The 22,284-nt window shown below is 54.4% G+C and overlaps 1 protein-coding gene across 1 annotated transcript in view; it reads right to left on the bottom strand.

Annotated features, from left to right (window-relative positions):
- Nucleotides 1–21,844, bottom strand: part of LOC102462801 (adhesion G protein-coupled receptor E3-like) — a 41,989-nt gene extending 20,145 nt beyond the window's left edge. Inside the window, exons 1-8 of the mRNA XM_089774868.1 lie at nucleotides 21,671–21,844; nucleotides 14,801–14,848; nucleotides 13,342–13,485; nucleotides 12,500–12,649; nucleotides 10,434–10,571; nucleotides 7,572–7,709; nucleotides 5,643–5,780; nucleotides 3,162–3,299 (exon numbers count right to left, since the gene is read on the bottom strand). Of these exons, the coding sequence (XP_089630994.1) occupies nucleotides 3,162–3,299; nucleotides 5,643–5,780; nucleotides 7,572–7,709; nucleotides 10,434–10,571; nucleotides 12,500–12,649; nucleotides 13,342–13,485; nucleotides 14,801–14,848; nucleotides 21,671–21,701 (925 nt within the window). The 5' untranslated portion in view covers nucleotides 21,702–21,844. The remainder of the gene's footprint in view (nucleotides 1–3,161; nucleotides 3,300–5,642; nucleotides 5,781–7,571; nucleotides 7,710–10,433; nucleotides 10,572–12,499; nucleotides 12,650–13,341; nucleotides 13,486–14,800; nucleotides 14,849–21,670) is intronic.
- Between the last annotated feature and the right edge of the window lie 440 nt (nucleotides 21,845–22,284).

Here is a 22,284-nt window from a genome sequence, read left to right as displayed (position 1 = left end):
CGCACTAGCCCAGGCGGGTGCCCGCCTCTTGCGGTCCCGGGCAAGCTCCCGGGAACCGCCAGCCTGGTCCCGGGAAGAGGGGGAGGGCTGGGGGGCATTGGGTGGCTGGCTCGATCCGTGCCAGGTGCAGGGTCTGCTGGCTGGGTGCTGGCAGGCTTGCACCTGGCACGGGCACCGTAGTCAGCCCGTGCCCCTTTAAGGGGTCCGGGGCCAGGAGGGGGACAGACGAGTTTCCCTGGTGTTGGCCAGAGTGGCCACCAGGGCAAGCTGGGGAGGGCTAGCCTCCCACTAGTTCAAATTAAGGGTCTACACAGCCCTTAATTCGAACTAGTAAGTTCGAACTGGGCTTAATCCTCGTGGAATGAGGTTTACCTAGTTCGAACTAAGTGCTCCGTTAGTTCAAATTAAGTTCGAACTAGCGGAGCGCTAGTGTAGCGCCTATGAAAGTTAGTTCAAACTAACTTTGTAGTGTAGACATACCCAGGGAGAGGAACAAAGGAAGGTGGAATGCTGCCTCTGGCTGGGGGGCAGGGCTGGAAGGGACAGTCTTTTAGTTTTTGTCTGCGAAGCAGGGGAGAAGGAGCTAGGGAGGGGGCTGGGATGGTAGGGCCCAGCCACCCCCATCTCAAGGGGGGCACTAAGGCCTCCTAGCCCCAGTTCCTGTAACCAGATGACATCTGTGCTGTGCTGTATCCTGGAGAAGCAATAAACTCCCTCTATTCTACTGGCTGGCGGAGTCTGTTCGTGCCACTATGGGGGTGCAGGAGGCGGGGGACCCCGACGCACTGCCACACACATATATAGCAGGAGGCAGGAACCTGGGTCTCTGACATGAGTGTTTTGTCCTGGCAGGTTACCGGGCTGCTGCAGCGCTGCATGTGACCTACATTACCGCAGTCTGGGGCCCTGTGAGCACTGCAGTTAAAACTGCGATACCTCGCCTGGCCAGAGACTAGCTCACCAGATCCGTCTGGGCTACAAAGCAGCCTGGCCGCCTTGTGGCTCAGACTGCTGCCCCAGCGCACACCTGCCCCATCCACTGCCTGGCTCCTGTGAATGCTCCGCCCTGCTAGGGTGTTCGTGTCGCCTTGAGCTGGGACGCGCACCTCCCTGCTGCACTGCGACATCCCCCCGTCACAGCCACACAGTCACACACACACGCGCCTCCCTAGGGCTGGACCCAGGGGCCTGGCCCAGGCACAGAGGTTTTTGGTCTGATGGCGCCTCCCAGGAACAGACTCGGCCCATCAGCTCAGGCAGCAGAGCCAGCAACAGAGGATTTGGAGTCTTGGCTCATTAACACTTCAGGGGGCAGAGAAGAGCAGGGCAAATCCTGGATGTTTTCAGTGCAGGGGCCAAACCAGGAGAGACACAACCAGGGGAAAATGCTTCCTGGATAACCCAAGGTGGGATTTTGGGGACTGCTCTTACTGAAACAAACACACGGCACAGTTCATCTGGGATCGACCCTCCCACCAAACGTAAGGTTTCAATTTCTCATTTATTTTCAGTTCTGACTGGTTTCCATTCGGGTGGTTGGTTTTTAGCTAAATTTCCCAACAAAACCTCATTCTGAAGCAAAAAGCCCAAATATTTCATTTAAACAATGTCACAATTGTCAGAATTCCAGTCCCGAAGGCCCCGGGTTCGACTCCCGCCCACAGGTGTTACATACAAGCACAGGGATGCCATGCTGGACCCTAACCAAGGTGTTCAGAGTATAACGACAACAGTCAGTGCCTGCTCTTACTGTAAAGCAGGGAATGAGGCTCCACCAGAGGATTTCCGTCTCCCCGGCCAAGGGGGCTGTGGGTTTTGCAAGGAGACAGCGGCAGAAAAGGAGCCGTGTGGCAGCTGATCCTGTAGCTATTCCCGAGGGGGTGGTAGGAGCTCCCTGTACCATCCCCATGAAATCTCTGCAGCTGCCGGGGCTTTGGAGGGTCAGAATCCTGGGTGGGCCAACAGAGCAGCTCTCAACTGTGGGGGACCATGGAATCGTAGAGCTGGAAGGGACCTCAGGAGTCATCGAGTCCAGCCCTATGCACAAGGCAGGACCGATCCCAACTCAATCAACCCAGCCAGGGCTTTGTCAAGCCGAGACTTAAAAACTTCTAGGGATGGAGATTCCACCCCTTCCATAGGGAACCCATCCCAGCGCTTCCCCACCCGCCTAGGGAAATAGTTTTTCCTAATATCCAACCTAGACCTCCCCCACTGTAACTTGAGAGCATTGCTCCTTGTTCTGCCATCGTCACTACTGAGAACAGCCTCTCTCCAGCCTCTTTGGAACCCCTCTTCAGGAAGTTGAAGGCTGCTGCCAAATCCCCCCTCACTCTTCTCTTCTACAGACTAAACAGACCCAAATCCCTCAGCCTCTGCTCATAGGTCATGCACTCCAGCCCCCTCATCATTTTGGTGGACCTACACTGGACCCCCTCCAATATGTCCACATCCTTTCTAGAGTGGGGGGCCCAGAACTGGACACAATACTCCAGGTGTGGCCTCACCAGAGACAAATAAATGGGAATAATCACTTCTCTGGATCTGCTGGCAATACATCCTAATATGCCATTAGCCTTCCTGGCTACAAGGGCACATTGTTAACTCATATCCAGCTTCCCATCCGCTGTAACCCCCAGGTCCTTTTCTGCAGAACTACTACTTAGGCAGCTGGTCCTCAGCCTAAGGCAGTTCTTGGGATTCTTCCGTCCCAAGTGCAGGACTCTACACTTGTCCTTGTTGAACCTCATCAGATTTCTTTTGGTCCAATCCTCTAATCTCTCTGGGTATGTCTACACTACCCCGTTAGTTCGAACTAGCGGGGTAATGTAGGCATACCGCACTTGCAAATGAAGCCCGGGATTTGAATTTCCCGGGCTTCATTTGCATAAGTGGGGCTCTGCCATTTTTAAATCCCCGCTCGTTCGAACCCTGTGCCGCGCGGCTACACGCGGCACAAACTAGGTAGTTCGAACTAGGCTTCCTAGTTCGAACTACCGTTACTCCTCCCCGAAATTCAAATCCCGGGCTTCATTTGCAAGTGCGGTATGCCTACATTACCCTCCTAGTTCGAACTAGCGGGGTAGTGTAGACATACCCTCTAGAGGCATTAGCCTCTCACACCCAGAGCGCTACACACATCCCCTGAATCAGACACTTACCTGTGCAGCTGAAGGGGGCGCCAGGCTGTCTGGGTGCGATGTAGCCTGCTCGGCACATGCAGGTGTAACTGCCCGGTGTGTTGCTGCAGATGGAGTTGGGGCCACAGGGTGATGGGTCTTGGGAACAGTCTTCAACATCTAGTAGGGAGAATCCATACGGTTCTCCATGCGTGACCCAAGGACACCAGTGTCCTACCGCCCAGCCCCCACACACTGACCCAAACCTCATTGGATCCAGTGGAAATCTTTCCATCAACCCCAGGGGCCTTTTGCATTGGTCACTCTGCCCCGTGCCTGAACCGGCTCTAACTGTTACACTGCGCTGCTGGGTCAGTGACGCGCTGCTCCCCAGGACTGGATGCAAAGCCAGGCTTGCAGGGGCAGCAGTGGCCCCCTGGTATGTTGGTGCAGGTGGCATCCTCAGGGCACTCTGCCGAATGCAGATGGGCCCAGCTCGGCACAACAGAGCCTTCTCTTTCTGGAAGGATGGCGGTGGGGCGCTGGTCCCATGTTCTGGCATCAGAGGGGGCACCATGCCAGGAATATGGCTTCCATCAGGTTTGCAATGTTTGCAATCTGCTGCCCATCCCCAAGAGCCAGAGGCTACAAGTGGCCTGAGAAGTGGGTGCCAGGAGGCCTGGCTTAGATTGGTGGCCGTGGGACAGGAAGGTGATGCATTGGTTCTAGCTGGATGGTGCACAGGTAGGACTCTGGCCTTCTATCCCCAGCCTGAGTAGGGGAGGGAGGCCAACAGTGAAAGCAGGAGACCCAGGTGTCAGGACTCCTGGCTCCAGGGTTCTGCCCCCAGCTCTGTCACAAACTCCCCCTGTGCCCTTTGCAAGACCTTCTCCTTCTAGAAGCCTCAGTTTCCCCAGATCTGCGGGGAGAAAATACAGATTTGCTTTCCTATTATTGTAGAGCCACACCCAGAGGGCAGAGCCCCACCAGCTCCCCCGGCAACCAATGGGAGCGGATGCCGTTCAGCATCTCTCAGGTGCTGGTCTCCATTCACACAGCATCACAGGAGTCTGCAGCGCTGGGGCCATGTCGGCACTGCAGCTACAGCTGCGATACCCCTTTTGCTCACCAGCTCTCTCTGGGCTACGTAGCAGCATGGCCACCGTGTAGCTCAGGCTCTGCCTAGCTCACACCTGGGATCTGGGACAGGGCAGCTCTAGGGCACTGGCCCATCCTCTGCCTGGCCCCGGTGAATGCTCCACCCTGCTAGCGAGTGTGTGTCTGTTTGATCTGGGACTTGCACCTCCCTGCTGCACTGCAACGTCCCCCCTGTCACATCCACACAGTCACACACCCACGCGCCTTCCTAGGGCTGGACCTAGAGGCCTGGCCCACTCACAGAGGTTTTTGGTCTGATGGAACCTCCCAGGAACAGACTGGGCCCTTTAGCTCAGGTACAAAGAACAGTGACAGAGGGTTAGGAGTCTTGGCTCATCAACACTTCAGGGGACAGGGAAAAGCTGAGCAAATCCTGGATGTTTTCAGTGCAGGGAACAAACCAGGAGAGAAATAACCTGGGGGAAATTCTTCCTGGGTAACCCAAGGTGGAATTTTGGGGACTGCTCTCACTGAAACAAACACACCGCACAGTTCATCTGGGATCGACCCTTCCACCCAACCTGAGGTTTCCATTTCCCATTTTTTTCGGTTTTAGCTAGTTTGCATTCAGGTGGTTGGTTTTTAGCAAATTTCCCAACAAAACCTCATTGTGAAACAAAAAGCCCAAATATTTCATTTAAACAATGTCACAACTGTCACAATTCCAATCCCGAAGACCCCAGGTTCAACTCCGGCCACAGGGTGTTACATGTTAGAACAGGGATGCTGTGCCGACTGCTTGCCAAAGAGCTCAGAGTTTAATGACATCAGTCAGTGCATGCTCTTACTGTAAGTCAGGGAATGAGGAAGTTGAAGGCTGCTATCAAATCCCCCTTCACTCTTCTCTTCTGCAGACTAAATAAAACCAAATCCATCAGCCTTTCCTCGTAAGTCATGCACTCCAGCCTCCTGATCGTTTTGGTCAACCTCTGCTGGACCCTCTCCAATGCATGCATACATTTTCTATAGTGGTGGAGCCTAGGACTGGACACAATACTCCAGATGTGGTTTCACCAGAGCCAAATAAAGAGGAATAATCACATCTCTGGATCTCCTGGCAATGCTTCTCTTAATACATCCTAATATGCCATTAGCCTTCCTGGCTACAAGGGCACCATCCTATTGACTCATATCCAGCTTCCCATCCACTGTAACCCCCAGGTCCTTTTCTGCAGAACTGCTACTTAGCCAGTTGATCCCCAGCCTACGGCAGTTCTTGGGATTCTTCCATCCCAAGGGCAGGACTCTACACTTCTCCTTGTTGAACCTCATAAGATTTCTTTGGGCCCAATCCCCAAATCTCTCTAGAGGCATTAGCCTCTCACACCCAGAGTGCTACACACATCCCACGAATCAAACACTTACCTGTGCAGCTGAAGCGGACGCCGGACTGGCTGGGAGGGATGTAGCCTGCTTGGCACGTGCAGGTGTAACTGCCCGGTGTGTTTCTGCAGATGGAGTTGGGGCCACAGGGCGATGGGTCATGGGAACATTCATCAATATCTAGGTGACAGAATCCAGGTTAGTCATGTGTGACCCTGGAACACCAGTGTCCTACTGCCCCAGACCCCTCACACTGACCCAAACCCCACTGGATCCAGTGGGAATCTTCCCATCAGCCCCAGGGGCCTTTTGCATCCATCACTCTGCTCCTGCATGAACTGGCTTTCACCATTGTGCTGCGCTACTGGGTCAGTGACACGCTGCTCCCCAGAACTGGATGCAAAGCCGGGCTTGCAGGGGCAGCAGTGGCCCCCTGGGATGTGGGTACAGGTGGCGTCCTCAAGGCACATCACTGAATTCAGATGGGCCCAGCTCTGTACAACAGAGCCCTCTCTCAGCGGGAGGATGGGGCGAGGCAGATAAGCCCTGTAGCTGGCATCGGAGGGAGCACTGTGCCAGCAATATGGCTGCCTGCAAGTTTCCGCACAGAGGCAGCAGTGCTAGTGGCCCAGAAAGTGGCACCCCGGACGCCTGGGTTCCTTTCTCAGCTCTGTGAGGAGAGAGGGAGGCTTGGGAGCTGCAGCAGGGAGACGGGGGAGGGGGAATCCAGACTCCTGGCTCCGATTGCTGGCGGAGGGGTGGGAAGATGGTGCCCTGGTCCTAGCAGGATGGTGCACAAGCTGGACTGCTGGGTTCATGGGCAGCAGGTGCAAGGGGCAAGGGAAGGTATTTCTTCCCAGGGTCATAGTGCCACCCACTCCCTTCTTCCTACCCCTCTGCCCACCCTTCCTGCCGGCTCCCACAGCTCTCTGGGGCCTGGTGACTCTTCCATCTAGGAACTAAAAAAGGAAAATCCCTTCCAGCTTCCATACCGCTTAGCAGAACGTTTCTCTCTCTCTATGTTAAAGAAAGGTTTTCCTGCGGGATGACAGAGTGACGTCATCCCATCCCTCTGGGTCCCGCCGGCCTTCTCCCTCTCTCCCCCTCTTCTCTCTCCCCTCTCCCAGCTCCAGCTCGACCTCACTGCTTCCCCTCCACACCAGGAATTGCTATTTCAAACCAAGCCAAGCTAGGCAGCCCTGGGCTTTACAGACAGGGCTGGGGAGGGGAGCAGTGCAGGCGGGACCACACCAGAGAGAGGTCGGGACAGCCCCTCCATGCCAAGCTGCTGCTTTCCCCACGACAGGAGGCTTCAGTACCCGGAACGCCACCTGCACACGGCAATACCTGAGCCTCACTGTGCCCACACGGGGCAGGCAGGCACCCATGCACCCGTGTTAGACCCAGGTCTAGTGTGTACTGTTGTTTGGAGACGGGAGTGAGGGAGGGGTTGGGGGGAGAGAAAGGGCCCAGGCTGGCAGGGGGGAGGGCGAGGAAGAAGGAACCATGGCCCGCGGGTGGGAAGGAGAAGGAATATGTGCTGGCAGGGGGACTGGGGAGCCAAGACTTCCGAGTTCTGTCCCCAGCTCTGCCACAGACTCCCCACGTGACCTTTGCCAAATCCTTTCCCTTCTAGAAGGCTCAGTTTCCCCACATAAGCAGGGAGACAATCTAGTTGTCTCTCCCCAGGTCCATGGCAAGGTGGGGGTGTGTGTGGACACAGGGGCCGTGCAGTTCATTGAGCAGAGGGCTGGAGGAAGTGACCTATGTGGCAGCGGATCCTCTAACTAGTCAGGCTGGGTGGGAAGGACCCTCACAAAACTGCTGAAGCCGTAACACCTGGGGCTCAGGACAAAGTAGGAAGGTGTGGTGGGGAGGGGCAGGCAGAGCTGCTCCTGCCTGGGAGCCAGTGGAGATCCAGCATTAGCCTCTTACACCCAGAGCTTCCCTCACCCCACGTCAGACACTTACCTGTGCAGTTGAAGGGGGCACCAGGCTGGCTGGGTGGGAGGTAGCCTGCCTGGCATGTGCAGGTGTAACTGCCCGGTGTGTTGGTGCAGATGGAGTCGGAGCCACAGGGCGATGGGTTGTGGGAACATTCGTCAATATCTAGGTGACAGAATCCAGGTTGGCCACGTGTGACCCGAGCACACCAGTGTCCTACTGCCCCAGATCCCCCACACTGACCCAAACCCCACTGGATCCAGTGGGAATCTTCCCATCAGCCCCAGGGGCCTTTTGCATCGGTCACTCTGCCCCGTGCATGAACCGGCTCTCAACATTGCGCTGCGCTGCTGGGTCAGTGATGTGCTGCTCCCCAGAACTGGATGCAAAGCCGGGCTTACAGGGGCAGCAGTGGACCCATGGGGTGTTGATGCAGGTGGCATCCTCAGAGCACACGACAAAATGCAGATGGGTCCAGCTCTGCACAACAGAGCCTTCCCTTGGTGGAAGGATGGCGGTTGGGAGGGGTCCCAGGGAATGGCATCAGAGAGGGCACCATGCCAGGAATATGGCTCCCAGGAGGTTTGCAATCTGCTGCCCATCGCCAAGAGCCAGCAGCTACTAGTGACCTGAGAAGTGGGTGCCAGGAGGCCTGGCTTAGATTGGTGGCCGTGGGACAGGAAGGTGATGCACTGGTTCTAGCTGGATGGTGCACAGGTAGGACTCTGGCCTTCTATCGCTCACCTGAAGAGGGGAGTGAGGCCTAGCAGTGAAAGCAGGAGGCTGAGGAGTCAAAAATCCTGGGTTCTGTCCCCAGTTCTGCCACAGATTCCCCATGTGACCTTTGCCAAACCCTTTCCCTTCCATAAGCCAGCTCCCCCTGCAACCAATGGGAGCGGAGGCCATTCAGCATCTCTCAGGTGTTGGTCTCCATTCACACAGCACCACAGGTGTCTGCAGTGCTGCAATACCTCAGCTTAGGGCCCTGTCCGCACTGCATCTACAGAAGTGATTCCCAGCCTTGGCAGACACATGCTCCCCGGCTCTCTCTGGGCTATAAATCAGCCCAGCTGCCGTGTGGCTCAGGCTCTTCCCATCGCACATCTGGGATCAGGGACCAGCCTTGCCGGGGTGAATGCTCCGCCCTGCTGGAGGAGGAGGGGGGGGTCTAATTGATCTGGGAGGGACTCGCACTTCCCAGCTGCCCTGCAGATGTTCCCCCGTCACATCCACACAGCTACACACCCGTGCGCCTTCCTAGGGCTGGGTCTGGGGGCCTGGATGATGTCCAGAGGTGTTTGGTCTGATGGCACCTCCCAGGAACAGACTGTTCCTATCAGCTCAGGCAGCAGCGACAGTGCCAGAGGGTTAGGAGTCTTGGCTCATCAACACTTCAGGGGGCAGAGAAGAGCAGGGCAAATCCTGGATGTTTTCAGTGCAGGGGCCAAACCAGGAGAGACACAACCAGGGGAAAATGCTTCCTGGGTAACCCAAGGTGGGATTTTGGGGACTGCTCTCACTGAAACAAACACACCGCACAGTTCATCTGGGATCGACCCTCCCACCCAACCTGAGGTTTCCATTTCCCATTTTTTTCGCTTTTAGCTAGTTTGCATTTGGTTGGTTGGTTTTTAGCTAAATTTCCCAACAAAACCTCTCTGTGAAGCAAAAAGCCCAACTGTCACAATTCCAGGTCCGAAGGCCCCGAGTTCTATTGCTGCCCACAGGCTGTTACATAGAAGCACAGGAAGGCTTTGCCGACCGCTGGCCAAGGAGTTCAGAGTCTAACAACACCAGTCAGTGCCTGCTCTTATTGTAAGGCAGGGAATGAGGCTCCACCAGAGGATTTCCGTCTCCCTGGCCAAGGGGGCTGTGGGGTTTTGCGAGGACACAGCAGCAGGAAAGGAGCCGTGTGGCAGCTGATCCTGTAGCTATTCCCGAGGGGTTGGTAGGAGCCCCATGTCCCATCCCCATGAAATCTCTGCATCTGCCAGGGTTTTGGAGGGTCAGAATCCTGGGTGGGCCAGCAGAGCTGCTCAGAACCTAGCTCTCGACTGCGGGTGACCATGGAGTCATAGAGCTGGAAGAGACCTCAGGAGTCATCGAGTCCAGGCTCTACCCAAGGCAGGACCGATCCCAACTCAATCAACCCAGCCAGGGCTTTGTCAAGCTGAGACTTAAAAACCTCTAGGGATGGAGATTCCACCCACTCCCTATGGGAACCCATCCCAGCGCTTCCCCACCCTCCTGGGGAAATAGTTTTTCCTAATATCCAAGCTAGACCTCTCCCACTGCAACTTGAGACCATTGCTACTTATTCTGCCATTCATCACTACTGAGAACAGCCTCTCTCCATCCTCTTTGGAACCTGCCTTCAGGAAGTTGAAGGCTGCTGCCAAATCCCCCCTCACTCTTCGCTTCTGCAGACTAAATAAGCCCAAATCCCTCAGCCTCTTCTCATAGGTCATGTGCTCCAGACCCCTAATCATTTTGGTCGGCCTCCGCTGACCCTCTCCAATGCGTCCACATCCTTTCCATAGTGAGGGTGCCCAGAACTGGACACAGTACTTCAGATGTGGCCTCACCAGAACCAAATGAAGGGGAATAATCACTCCTAATCTAACCAAATATGCTATTAGCCTTCTGGGCTACAAGGTTCCACAGTTGACTCATATCCACTGATGCATCTCATCCACTGTCATCCCCAGGTCCTTTTCTGCAGAACTGCTACAGTGGTTCCCTAGCCTGTAACAATGCTTGGGATTCTTCTCTTCACTTGTCCTTGTTGAACCTCATCAGATTTCTTTTGGCCCAATCCTCTAATCTCTCTAGAGGCATTAGCCTCTCACACCCAGAGCGCTACACACATCCCCCAAATCAGACACTTACCTGTGCAGCTGATGCGGACGTCAGCCTGGCTGGGTGAGAAGTAGCCTGCTCGGCACCTGCAGGTGTAACTGCCCAACATGTTGCTGCAGATGGAGTTGGGGCTGCAAGGTGATGGGTCTTGGGCACATTCGTCGATATCTAGAAGGGAGAAACCATATAGTTGTCCATGTGTGACCCTAGCGCACCAATGTTTTACTGCTGCAGCCCCACACACTGACCCAAACCCCACTGGATCCAGTGGGCATCTTTTCATCAGCTCAACGGGCCTTTTTCATCAGTCACTCTGTCCTGTGCCTGAACCGGCTCTCACCATTTGTGACGTAGTGTTGGTACCTTGCTAGGTGCTGAGTTTGGGCTGTGGGTGACCCCCACTGGTTACGTCTGTACCACAGCCCAGCAGAGTAACTGATGGGACAGGGAGGTAACCTGTTGGTTACCTCACAGGGACAGGAACAAAAGAAGGTGGAATGCCGCCCCTGGCTGGGGGACAGGGCTGGAAGGGATAGTTAGTTAGTATCTGTCTGGGAAGCAGGGGAGAAGGAGCTAGGGAGGGGGCTGAGATTGTAGGGCCCAGCCACCCCCCATCTCAAGGGGGGGCACTGAGGCCTCCTAGCCCCAGTTCCTGTAGCCAGATGACATCTGTGCTGGGCTGTATCCTGGAGAAGCAATAAACTCCCTCTGTTCTACTGGCTGGCGGAGTCTGTCCGTGCCATTACGGGGGTGCAGGAGACGAGGGACCCCGACGTGCCATTACACCATTGCACTGCACTGCTGGGTCAGTGACGCGCTGCTCCCCAGAACTGGATGCAAAGCCAGGCTTGCAGGAGCAGCAGTGCCCCCTTGGTGCAGGTGGCATCCTCAGGGCACACCCCTGAATGCAGATGGGCCCAGCTCTGCACAACAGAGCCTTCACTTGGAGGGAGGATGGGGGTGGGGAGGGAAACAAGGCCTGCTCCTGCAATCAAAGGGGGGCACCGTGCCAGGAATATGGCTCCCTGCAGGTTTGCAATGTGCTGCCCATCCCCCAGAGGCAGCCGTGCTAGTGGCCTGGGAGGTGGAAGCCAGGGCACCTGGGTTCCCTTCTCAGCTCTGTGAGAAGAGTGAGGGTTGGGAGCTAGAGCAGGGAGGACCTGGGGGAGTGGCAAGGGGGAGTCCAGACACCTGGGTTCTATTGCTGGCGGTGGGCTAGGAAGGTGGTGGACTGGTTGTAGTAGGATGGTGCACAAGTGGGACTCCTGGGCTCTATCGTGCCCTTCAGGAGGGGAGTGAGGTCTAGTAGGTAAAGCAGAAGGGGGGGTCGGGACTCCTGGGTTCCACTCAAGTCTTTTGCACAGACTCCCTGTGTGACCTTGTTGAAACCTTTTACTCACATGAAGCCTCAGTTTCCCCTTCCGTAACATGGAGACAATTTTCTCTCCCCAGATCTCCTTGCCCATTATTGCAGGGCCACGTGCTCAGAGGCAGGGCGCCCATCCTTCCCCCATAACCGATGGCAGCGGAGACTGCTCAGCTGTCCCTCAGCACGTCTCTGCCATGGATCTCCATCCACACGGCCCCATTGGTGCGCCTGGTGCACCCTGTCACTGGGATTTCCCGTGTCCATCACAAGCTTTAGTTCATTCCTTATGCGCCCCCTCCCACCGCCTTGCGCCAGCCCCAGCCCGGTGTGTCATAACAGGGCAAAGCCCCAGTCCCAGCCTGGCTGACGGCAAATCGCTGTTGTTTCAGGGGAGTCGATGGAGCAGCAGCACCGGGGGTCTTGGCACCAGCGAGTCTTTGCCCTTAACCCTGGGTGAGGATCCGGCCCCACATGAGACACCCTGGTGTGTTGAGCACGGGGCAATGAGCAGCAAAGGGCTTTGGTGCCCAGCCATGGGCATCCCTGAGAGCAAAGGCTGCGTGGAGACGGCCGTGGTCCCAGGGGTGCTGGCTCTCACCAGGCCCAGGAGGGCACTGGACACAGAGCCGGGCCGAAGTGCTGGTGTGCGCCGGGAGTCCCCCATGACTGTCTGGGGGCAGGAGAGACCCTGCCAGGATAACGCCTTCGGCTTCCCATTGGCTCTTACCTGAGCAGTCCAGAGGGGCGACACCGCGCTGCAAGGCTTCTCCTGTGGAAGAGCTGTAGCCAGTTACACACATGCAGGCGAAGCTTTTCTCTGTGTTAATGCAGGAGGTGTTTGGGCCACAGTACAGGTCTTGCCTACATTCATCGATATCTGGACAGGAGCACACAGAACCGGAGTCATTCAGTGGCCCAGGAACGTGAGAGGTGCATTGGGGAGGGGCAGATGGGGCTCTGTCAGGCCACAGGTTAATGATGATTTAGGTAAAAAAACATTTCCTTTTCCCATTCTAGGGGATGGATTGTGGCTGGCCCTGACACAGGTGCACGTGAGAGGAACCCCACATGGAACTCCTCCCTCCCTCCCCCTTCGAGAGTCACACTGTTCTTTGCATTCTTCCTGGTGGATCATAGTGTCCCAAAAATGGGCGGGAAGGAGGCAGGATCACAGTGTGCTCCTCCCCTCTGCATTTGCTAAAGGCACTGCCTGGTCAATTGGAGGAGGGAAGGAAGCAACGTGCCCTGAAGAACAGATTCTGAACTTCTTCAGTCCCCATCCCTAGGCCACTCTGCCCAGCCCCAGGACCATGTGCAGACTGCACTGTGGCTTTCCTATTTGTAGTGGGTGTCCCCTGGTCTGGTCTGGTCTGGGGAGTCACTAAATCTGTTTGGCCACATCTCTCCCTTCCTCACTCTCCTCATCCCTGCATCCCCCTTTCCAGTCAGTGACGTCCTCGATACAGACCCAGTGGAAGACCCCTCCTTGGGACACTAATGCCAGTGACAGAACAGTCGCCCCATTACACGGCTCCCCTCCCCCAGCTGGGCTCAGGAACTCACACTCACCCTGGCACATCACACTATTATCAGTGAAATACTGCTCCCCAGTGCTAGACACGGACCCCCGTTTGCAGGTGCAGCGGTGGCCCCCGGAGATGACTTCACAGCTTGCATAATTAGGGCAAATGGATGACTTTGCACATGCATTGTCTGGGAAATCAAGGAGGAAGTATTTAATTAACATAATTAATTCCCCTTTGCACCTTCACCCCCTTGCACATCTTCCATAGGTTTCAGACTCTCTCTTTGGCCCTACCCGCCCGCTCCAAGTGAGGACCTGGCAGAAGAGGTGGCTGGGGAGGTCAAATCAAAGCAGCTGGACCCTCTTCTGGAGGCATCAGGTGAGGAAGCTAGAAAAGCTCTGCAGGTCCCTCCCCTGCAGCAGGAAAGGAAAAGCCGGTGGAGAGGATAGGAACAGAGGATGCGTGTGCAGGTGCTGATCCTGTGAACTGGCTCTGATACCTTACCACTGTGAGGAGAAGGGCTGTTCTGCCCATTTTGCATATGGGGAACTGAGGCACAGGGTCCAAAGCAGTAATTTGGGTACCCCATTTCCATTGGAGACCCCCAGGACCTGCTTTGTCTGAGTCCTTCACTTTCTGCAGCCAAGCACCCTCCCGCTGACCTCGCTCTCAGCTGGGAGTGCTCAGCACCACTGCAAATCAGGCCCAGAAAAGGAGCAGCCGCCCCTTCAAAACTGGGATAAGTGACTTGCCCAGCATCAGACCAGAAATCAGTGGCAGAGGCAGAGAGAATTCAGTTCCCCAGAGCAGCTCTCAGCTGCATTAACCGGAGGTCCATCCGTTCTCTTCCAGAAAGCCCCTGCCTCATTCTCTACAGGCCTTCCGACTCTTGCAGCACATACAAGTCACAATCTCCCTCACTGCACAGCCCTGATTATACCCAGCGTGGATCTAACCCGTGCACTGAAAGAGGCAGGAGACCAGTGGGGAAAAAAGACTGTGATCACGTAAGGGAAGCCGGGGGCATAACTCACATGGGGGCAGAGACGCTTGGATCTGGCATTTCCTAACTTAAGAGTAATTGACTTGCAACCTTTAGCATATGTCCCAAACTGTGGGACATGCCCTCCCTCCACGGAGGCATAGAGAAATGTTGGGGGGGGGGGTGTTATGACAGAGCTTGGGACATCCCCATGGGTGCATCTTGTGTGACCAAGGCCTAGCAATGGATTGTCCTCCTCTTCAGTGGTAAACGCAGAAGGGACCGGTGAAAAGGCAGCTCTGTTTAGCCCCCCACAGAGCACGCAGCTTTCTGGCAAGTGGGGAAGGGGGAGGGAGACCCAACATAAGGGAACAGAAAATCAGAAAGAAGAAAATGCAGAGGAAGGGGAGGAGGAAATGGGATGCAAAGTTCTTTGCCTGTTCAAACCCCCCCTCCAGCTGCAGGACACACAGGGGTTCGGTTCTGGAGATTTTGCCCAGGTTTCCAGGCATCAACTTACCCGCGCTGGAGAAATGAGTCTCCTTGAGGCAGATGAGCCAGCAAAAGCCTGAAAGAGAAGAAACAAGCAAGGATGTTCCTATGTCATTGGCTGGGCGAGGCCTTGAGAGATGGAGGTGTATTACTGGCTCCTCTGGTTGAGCTCAGCCAAGTCACAGCCCCCCATCCCGTGTCCTCTGGGGCCGGCTTCTCCATTCCGATTAGACGCTTTCTACAGCAGACTCTGTGTCCACCCAGCTGGGTTCAGAGACCTCGGTAGTTCTTGCTGAGTAAGGGGCCCGTGTGTCAGCTCTGGGCCGAGGAGCAGCAGCAGAGCCAGGAACACCAACGGGAGCATCTCCTGGCAGCCAGACTCTGAAGGGAGGGGCGGCTCCTAGGGGGCATCACTGGTCAGCGCCAGGCTCCTTCAGGGGAGAGGTAAGAGCGCATCGGGCCCAGGCTGGAGCTGTGCTGCCCACCCTGCCTGGGAAGCAGCCTGGCTTGGGGAGCAGGGCCATCAGGAAGCCAGGCACAGCCCCAGCCCCAACAGAGCCAGGGACCCAAGCAGGCTGGGTGGCTTTCAACAGCCTCCAATCCCCCGGCTCCTGGCAGGGGGCGATGGTTTTCAAACTGTGGGGTGAGCCCTCCACTGCACATCTCTGTGCAAATGGGGGAGCAGAAATGGGGGGAATGTGACCCTGCGTGTGCCCCTTCCCCCTCCAGGTGATGCCTCTCGAGAACTAGAATAATGAGACTTCCCTGGGCCAAATCCCAGGGCATTTACCTCAGGAACCAGTCCCCAGGCGCTGTCAATCAGGGTGGCACTTTTGACTACAGGGTCCATCTAGCCCAGTAGAACAGCCAGACTGGCAAGATCCTGCCTCCCAACAGTGGCCAGTGCCTGGTGCCCCCAGAAGGAGTTAACAGAACCGGGAATCATCAAGTGATCCTTCCCCTGCTTCTGACAGTCTCTCTGGTGAACGTAAGGACACGGAAGCCGAGTCACGTCGAGTGTGAGGGCTCTGCAGCAGACCGGCCCTGCCCCAGCAGGCCCCACCGAGAGCTGAACTCAGATGCAGGAGTCAGATCCCTGAGCACTGGCCATGGCACCATGGGACCTGCCTCCTGACAGTGGCTGATGCAGGAGTTTAGTCGGAGAAAGTCTCACGAAAGGACCATGGGTGTCTGGCTCATTCTGTGAGCCCCCTTGCAGGGGAGACGCTCCCAGCCATGTGGGCATCAAATGATCTCCAAAAGCCGGGCTCACTAACCACCCCTTCCAACTCCAGGCCCAGCTGAGGCCCAGGGGGTTCGGAAACACTCCCTGGCTGAGGCGCCAGAAGCCCAGCGGCTCAGGGCAAACCCCTCTGGAGCTAGGAAGGCAGGTGGAAAGCTCAGACAACTCCTGCTGGCAGCACCTCCATACACAGGGCTGCAGGGAGCCTCTCTCTGCCCCACTCACAGCTACAGCGGCTCACGGTGCCGTCTGAGTTCCAAAGAAAGGGGCCAAAGTGGGTGGGATCAAAGGGCCGTGCCGGGCCCAGTGTGGGCCGGATGCTCTGTACATGCAGCCCAGCCCACAAGGCGGTTTCCCTTTGGGAATCGAGGGTGCTGGAGGTTTCAGGCTAGGAAATAGCAGAATGTTTTTAACCAGCCAGGGAAGGAGGCTCCGGACCAGTCTCCCTGTGGGACTAATGGGCGCCAACAGCCCAGCTAGGTGTAGGGTGGGGCAGGATACAAGTATATTCAGGGCTACGTGGTAGCAGGAGAGTGGAGCTCTCAGACCCGTCCCTTCCTCTTACCAGACCCTCCCTGCCTCTAGCAGATCTTCCCCAGTTACAGGAGCTAGCCTGTTTCTGGGGCAGCCCCCAAATCCACTGCTCCCAGCAATTCTCCAGCTGAGCCAATGGTTGGTTTTTATAATCACCTGCTCCCCAGAGGCAAGTCTCAGCTGGTAGGCGGCTCATCAGTCACAGGTGATGCTGGGCGGGCGCAGTGCCCATGAAGAGTTTCAATCTACACCCGCGTGTTGGCAAAACCCTTGTCTCTCTCACACCTGTCAGCTAACCCCTGTGCCTCCCCCCTCACTCCTGGGCTATGTCTACACTGGCGGGTTCTTGCACAAGAACACATCCACACTGCCATGTGCCTTTGAGCAAGAGCATCCATGGCAGTGTGGACACGCTCCTGCTCAAGAAAGCTCTTGCGGCCATTTTAGCCACAGGGCTTTCTTGCACAAGAAACCCCTGCCGTGTGTCCTCACTGCCCTCTTGCGCAAGGGGGCTTACACTTGTTAGAAATGAGCATAACTCTTGCGCAAGAAGGCCTGTCTTCCAACGCCATACTGTAAATCTTCTTATGCAAGAACCCACCAGTGTAGACATAGCGGGTGTAGAAAGAATCTGTGCTGGGAAGGGCTGACGTCACAGCAAGTCCCTTCTGCTGCATGTCCTATTATAGCGCCTGATATTTGATGGCCGGGGCAGGACTGGAAGGGGGTGATAAGCTGGGTGCAGGGAAGGACTTGCGGACAGGGGCTGGGCTGGTTAGAGGGGAGGGTGGGTCCCCACAACTCCACAGGCAGGCATGGGGGAGTCCAGGGGCCAGCTGGCCTCTGCCCAGGACCTGGGAGACATTTACGGAGCTCTGGGCAGAGGCAGTGGTGGGGCTGGCCCTGGAGTTCTTCAGCCAGGACTCTGCTCCTGATCCATGCTCATGCTGCCAACAGCATCTGCACCCACACGGGCTCAGAGCCTAGGGGCTCACTGGGTGGGGGCCTTCTCTCTCCCCCCAGTCCACACCCATCTGCCAGGGGCCTTCTCTTTCCCCCAAACCCACATGGCCACCAGGGGCCTTTTCCCCCCTGGCGCTGTAGCCAAGGGCGGGGGGGAGAGAGGAGGATTTGGGGTTGGGGCCCTACTTACCTGATCTGGTGCCAGGAAGAGGGCAGAACTCTGCCAACCACTCCCCTGCAGGGGCACGTCTACACTAAGGCGTTATTTCAAAACAAATGGTGAGCCTCGGCACCGCAAGCCCGTTATTTTGAAATTATTTGAAACTAACAGGCTTCTGATTCCGGAATAATAAACCCTCATTGCAGGAGGACTAGGACTGGTTTTGAAATTGCTATTTTGAAATAGCGGCAGTGTGGACACTCCACTGCTGAAATTTGGATTTAGCTCCTCCCCAGGGCCATTGAAAGGAATTACTTCCTAGTGCTTTCTGGGGCTCTAACTGGAAGTGGCGCATCCACATTAGAGGAGCCTGCCTCACACTAATTTTGAGGCTTCCCTGTAGTGTAGACGGGCTATTTTGAAATAGTTATTTCAGGAGTTATTATTCCAGAATAACTTATTTCAGAATACCCTTGTGGTGTAGACATACCCCTAGTGGGGCAGCTGCCCCCAGTGGTCACTGTGCATATAGCTCTCCTCTGCGCTCGCTACTCTCCCCTCTCTGCCCCTCCCTTGCCAGGTTATGGAAATCAGTCCCTATCCCAGCATTTGTGGTTGTCCTGGCTCAACCAAACCCTGACCTTGATTTAAGTTGGGAGAAGAGGAAACTACCTACTAAAATTGGTGGTCCCAGCTCTTACTGTTTAGGAGAAGTACTTAAACAAATGGACTCACAGAGGGTATGTCTACACTACCCCGCTAGTTCGAACTAGGAGGGTAATGTAGGCATACCGCAATTGCAAATGAAGCCCGGGATTTGAATTTCCCGGGCTTCATTTGCATAAACTGGGCGCCGCCATTTTTAAATCCCCGCTCGTTCGAACCCCGTGCCGCGCGGCTACACGCGGCACGAACTAGGTAGTTCGGACTAGGCTTCCTGAGGAGTAACAGTAGTCCGAACGGAAGCCTAGTCCGAACTACCTAGTTCGTGCCGCGTGTAGCCGCGCTGCACGGGATTCGAACGAGCAGGGATTTAAAAATGGCGGCGCCCAGTTTATGCAAATGAAGCCCGGGAAATTCAAATCCCGGGCTTCATTTGCAAGTGCGGTATGCCTACATTACCCTCCTAGTTCGAACTAGCGGGGTAGTGTAGACATACCCAGAGAGACATTCAGGGCACGTCCATACAGCAGGGCTAAACTCAAAATAAGCTACGCAACTTGAGTGACACTAATTATGTAGCTAACAGCTTTTTTCGACTTTTGGCACTATCTTCACAGCAGTTATTGCAAAATAGAGCACTCTTCCTCCGACTTCCCTCACTCCTCATACAGTGAGGATTACAGGAGTCCGAGTAAGAAGCTCATTATTTCAAATTTACTTTGAAATAATGGGCTTGCTATGTAGACATGCGCTAGGTTATTTTAGAATAACTGAGGTTATTCTGAAATGCTGCCACAGACAGATGGATGCACAAATCTCCAATCTAGATAGACAGATTTGGAGGCAACTGTGATCATGTTGTCTGACTTCCTGTATGACAGAGACTATACAACTTGCCTGAATTAATTCTTGTTTGAACAATGGCAGAACTTGTAGAAAAACTTCCAACCTTGATTTGAAGATTTCCAGTACTGGAGAATCTATAACGTTCAGGGCCCTACCAAATTCATGGCCATGAAGAACATGCCCCAGACCATGAAATCTGGTCTTCTATGTGGTTTTTACCCTGTACCATAAGGATTTCATGAGGGAGACCGGCATTTCTCAACTTGGGATCCTGACCCAAAAGGGAGTTACAGGGTGGGTCACAAGGTTATTTTAAGGTGCTCACAATACTGCCCCCTTACTTCTGTTCTGGCTTCAGAATGGGGCAGCTGGAGAGTTGCAGCTGTTGGCCGGGTACACAGCTCAGAAGGCAACGCACCACCAGCAGCAGTGCAGAAGTGAGGGTAGCAATACGATTCAATGCCACGTTTGCTTCTGCGCTGCTTCCTTTAGAGCTGGGCAGCCGGAGAGCAGCAGCTGCTGAATGGGAACCCAGGTCTCCAGGCAGCAGCGCAGAAATAAGGGTGCCCATCCCCTGCCAGGCCATTCTCAGTTCTGAGCTGCTGATGGCGCTGGCGCTGCCTTCAGAGCTGGGATCCCAGCCAGCAGCTGCCCCCTCCAGCTGCCCTGCTCTGAAGGCAGCACCACTCCTAGCAACAGCGCAGAAGTACAGGAAACCTCCAAGTTGTGACCACTCAAGCTGCGACCCCCTTCCCCGTATTGACAACTATTTTTTAAAGTGCGGAAGGGGTCAAAAACCCCCGACTTATGTCCTTGGCCCACATTTCTGATGGCGCATGGCGCCTTTCATCAGAGCCGGTCTTAGGGGTGGGCCGTGACCACATTTCAGCCCAACCTCCCGAATCCTCCCCCCAGGATTCTCTGGTTACTCCCTGACCCATTTTTTTGTTTGTTTTTTATTTGACAAATTTTCCCCGGCTGTATTTTTTACAGGTGAGCTAGGTGAGCCCAGGACCACCAATTGGTTAGGACCAGCCCTGCCTATCATCAATGAGGATCCAAGTTATAACGCCCCTAACTTGCGACACTTCCCCGGGAACCAATCACATCGCAAGTCAGGGGTCACCTGTACTGCAACTCCTCCTTCCTCTCCCCCCCATAACCTTACAACCCCCACCAACTCCTTTATGGGCCAGGTCTCCTACCATTATAACACCATGTAATCATGAAATTTACCATTAAATCGTATGACTGTGAAATTCACTAACAAGGACTAGAAATTTAGTAAGGCTCTAATAATGATCCTTGGTAAGTTCTTCCAATGGTTAATTACCCTTACTATTATAATTTGCCACTATGGATTTGTCTAGCTTCAACTTTCAGCCATTGGATCTTGTTAGTTCTTTCTCTGCTAGAATGAAAAGCCAAACTTTTATTTCCCATGTATTTACTCATACACTTGGCTTAGGCTACGCTTTATCCTTCTCTTTGTTAAGCTCTGGGAATCATTAAGAAAGGGATAGAGAATAAGAGAGAGAGTATATAACTCCATGGTACGCTCACATCTTGAATACTTCGTGCAGATGTGGTTGCCTCATTTCAAAAAAGACATATTGGCATTGGAAAAGGTTCTGAAAAGGGCAACAGAAATGATTTGGGGTTTGGAATGGGTCCCATATGAAGAGAGAGATTAAAAAGACTTGGACTTTTCAGCTTAGAAAAGAGGAGAGTAAGGGGAGATATGATAGCGTCTATAAAATCATGACTGGTATGGAAAAAGTGATTAAGGAAAAGTTATTTACTTATTCCCACAAGTCAAGAATTAAGGGTCACCAAATGAAATTAATAGGCAACAGGTTTAAAGGAAACAAAAGGAAGTTTTTCTTCACTCAGCACACAGTCAACCTGTGGAACTCCTTGCCAGAGGATGTTGTGAGAGGTAGAACTTTAACAGGGATCAAAAAAGAACTAGATAGATTCATGGAGGTTAGATCCATCAATTGCTATAAGCCAGGATGGGTAGGAATGGTGTTCCTAGCCTCTGTTTCTCTGGAAGTGTGTAATAGGGGAGGGATCATGTGGGGATTACCTGTTGTGATCCTTCCCTCTGGGGCATTTGGTATTGGCCGCTGTTGGCAGACAGGATACTGGGCTAGATGGACCTTTGGCCTAACCCAGTACGGCTGTTCTTATGTTCTCCTTTTGGTATGGGGGCCAGCCAGCCCAAACCCCCACTGAGTTTCAGTAAAGGACAAACACTGGCCGTCCATTCCCCTGTTTCTTGTTGCCCGTTGCTGCATAGCTCGACTGTTCCATGCCTAACAGACACAAACACCCCCAGTCAAAACAATATGCCCGGAGCATCCCTGCCTCCATGCCGTGGCATAGGTGGGGCCCACTGAACAGTCAGCACAAAAAGGCCTTAAATTAAGGTGGGTTTCTTCCAAGCCCCCACTGTAGGAAAATAACCCAATTCCTTGCACACTTACCTACAAGGAGAGTGATAAACTGCACCCTCATTGTGGCTGCTGCCTTCTCCTGCCAGGCAACGAAAATGCACCGACTTTATCCTGTTTTCATCTAGCAGAGGAAGTTTGCTGAGTGACACTGTTTTTTCTACCACTTTTTAATCACAGGGTTTCAGCTCAGCGCTGTTCCTCTTGCAACAGGCTGGTTCCTTAGGCCCAGGATGATCTCTGGGCATCTAACACATGTTCATTATCAGTGTCCCTGCAAATAACAAGAAGCACAGGGGAAGCGAATGTTTGGGGTTGAGCAAAGTGTTGCCTTTCAACACTGGTTTTTCGTCTCATTTGTGGCTTTGAAAGTGTGATCTGGCAGGACACCGCACCCTGCCACACAAACACCAATGTTGGAAGGAAAGTCCATTTGGAGGAAAACTTGACCCGTTTGGCTCCGACCATGTTAAAAATGAGACCATGTCGGAACTCTCTTCTTTTTTAGCCCAAGACAAAAGTTCAGCAGAATCCAAATGCTTCTGTTTTGAGGGAGCTGTCCAGTTCAGTTCTTCCTTGAGTTTTAGCCCCATATCAGTGAGGGAGGCTGGGATCAGGCTGGTGTGATTATTTGTGGGGCTTTGTTT

This window comes from Pelodiscus sinensis, chromosome 31, assembly GCF_052426305.1.
Source record: "Pelodiscus sinensis isolate ZL-2025 chromosome 31, ASM5242630v1, whole genome shotgun sequence".
NCBI classification, from domain to species: domain Eukaryota; kingdom Metazoa; phylum Chordata; order Testudines; family Trionychidae; genus Pelodiscus; species Pelodiscus sinensis.
Note: the sequence above shows the minus strand (reverse complement) of the source record. Positions and strands in the feature narration are given on the sequence as shown.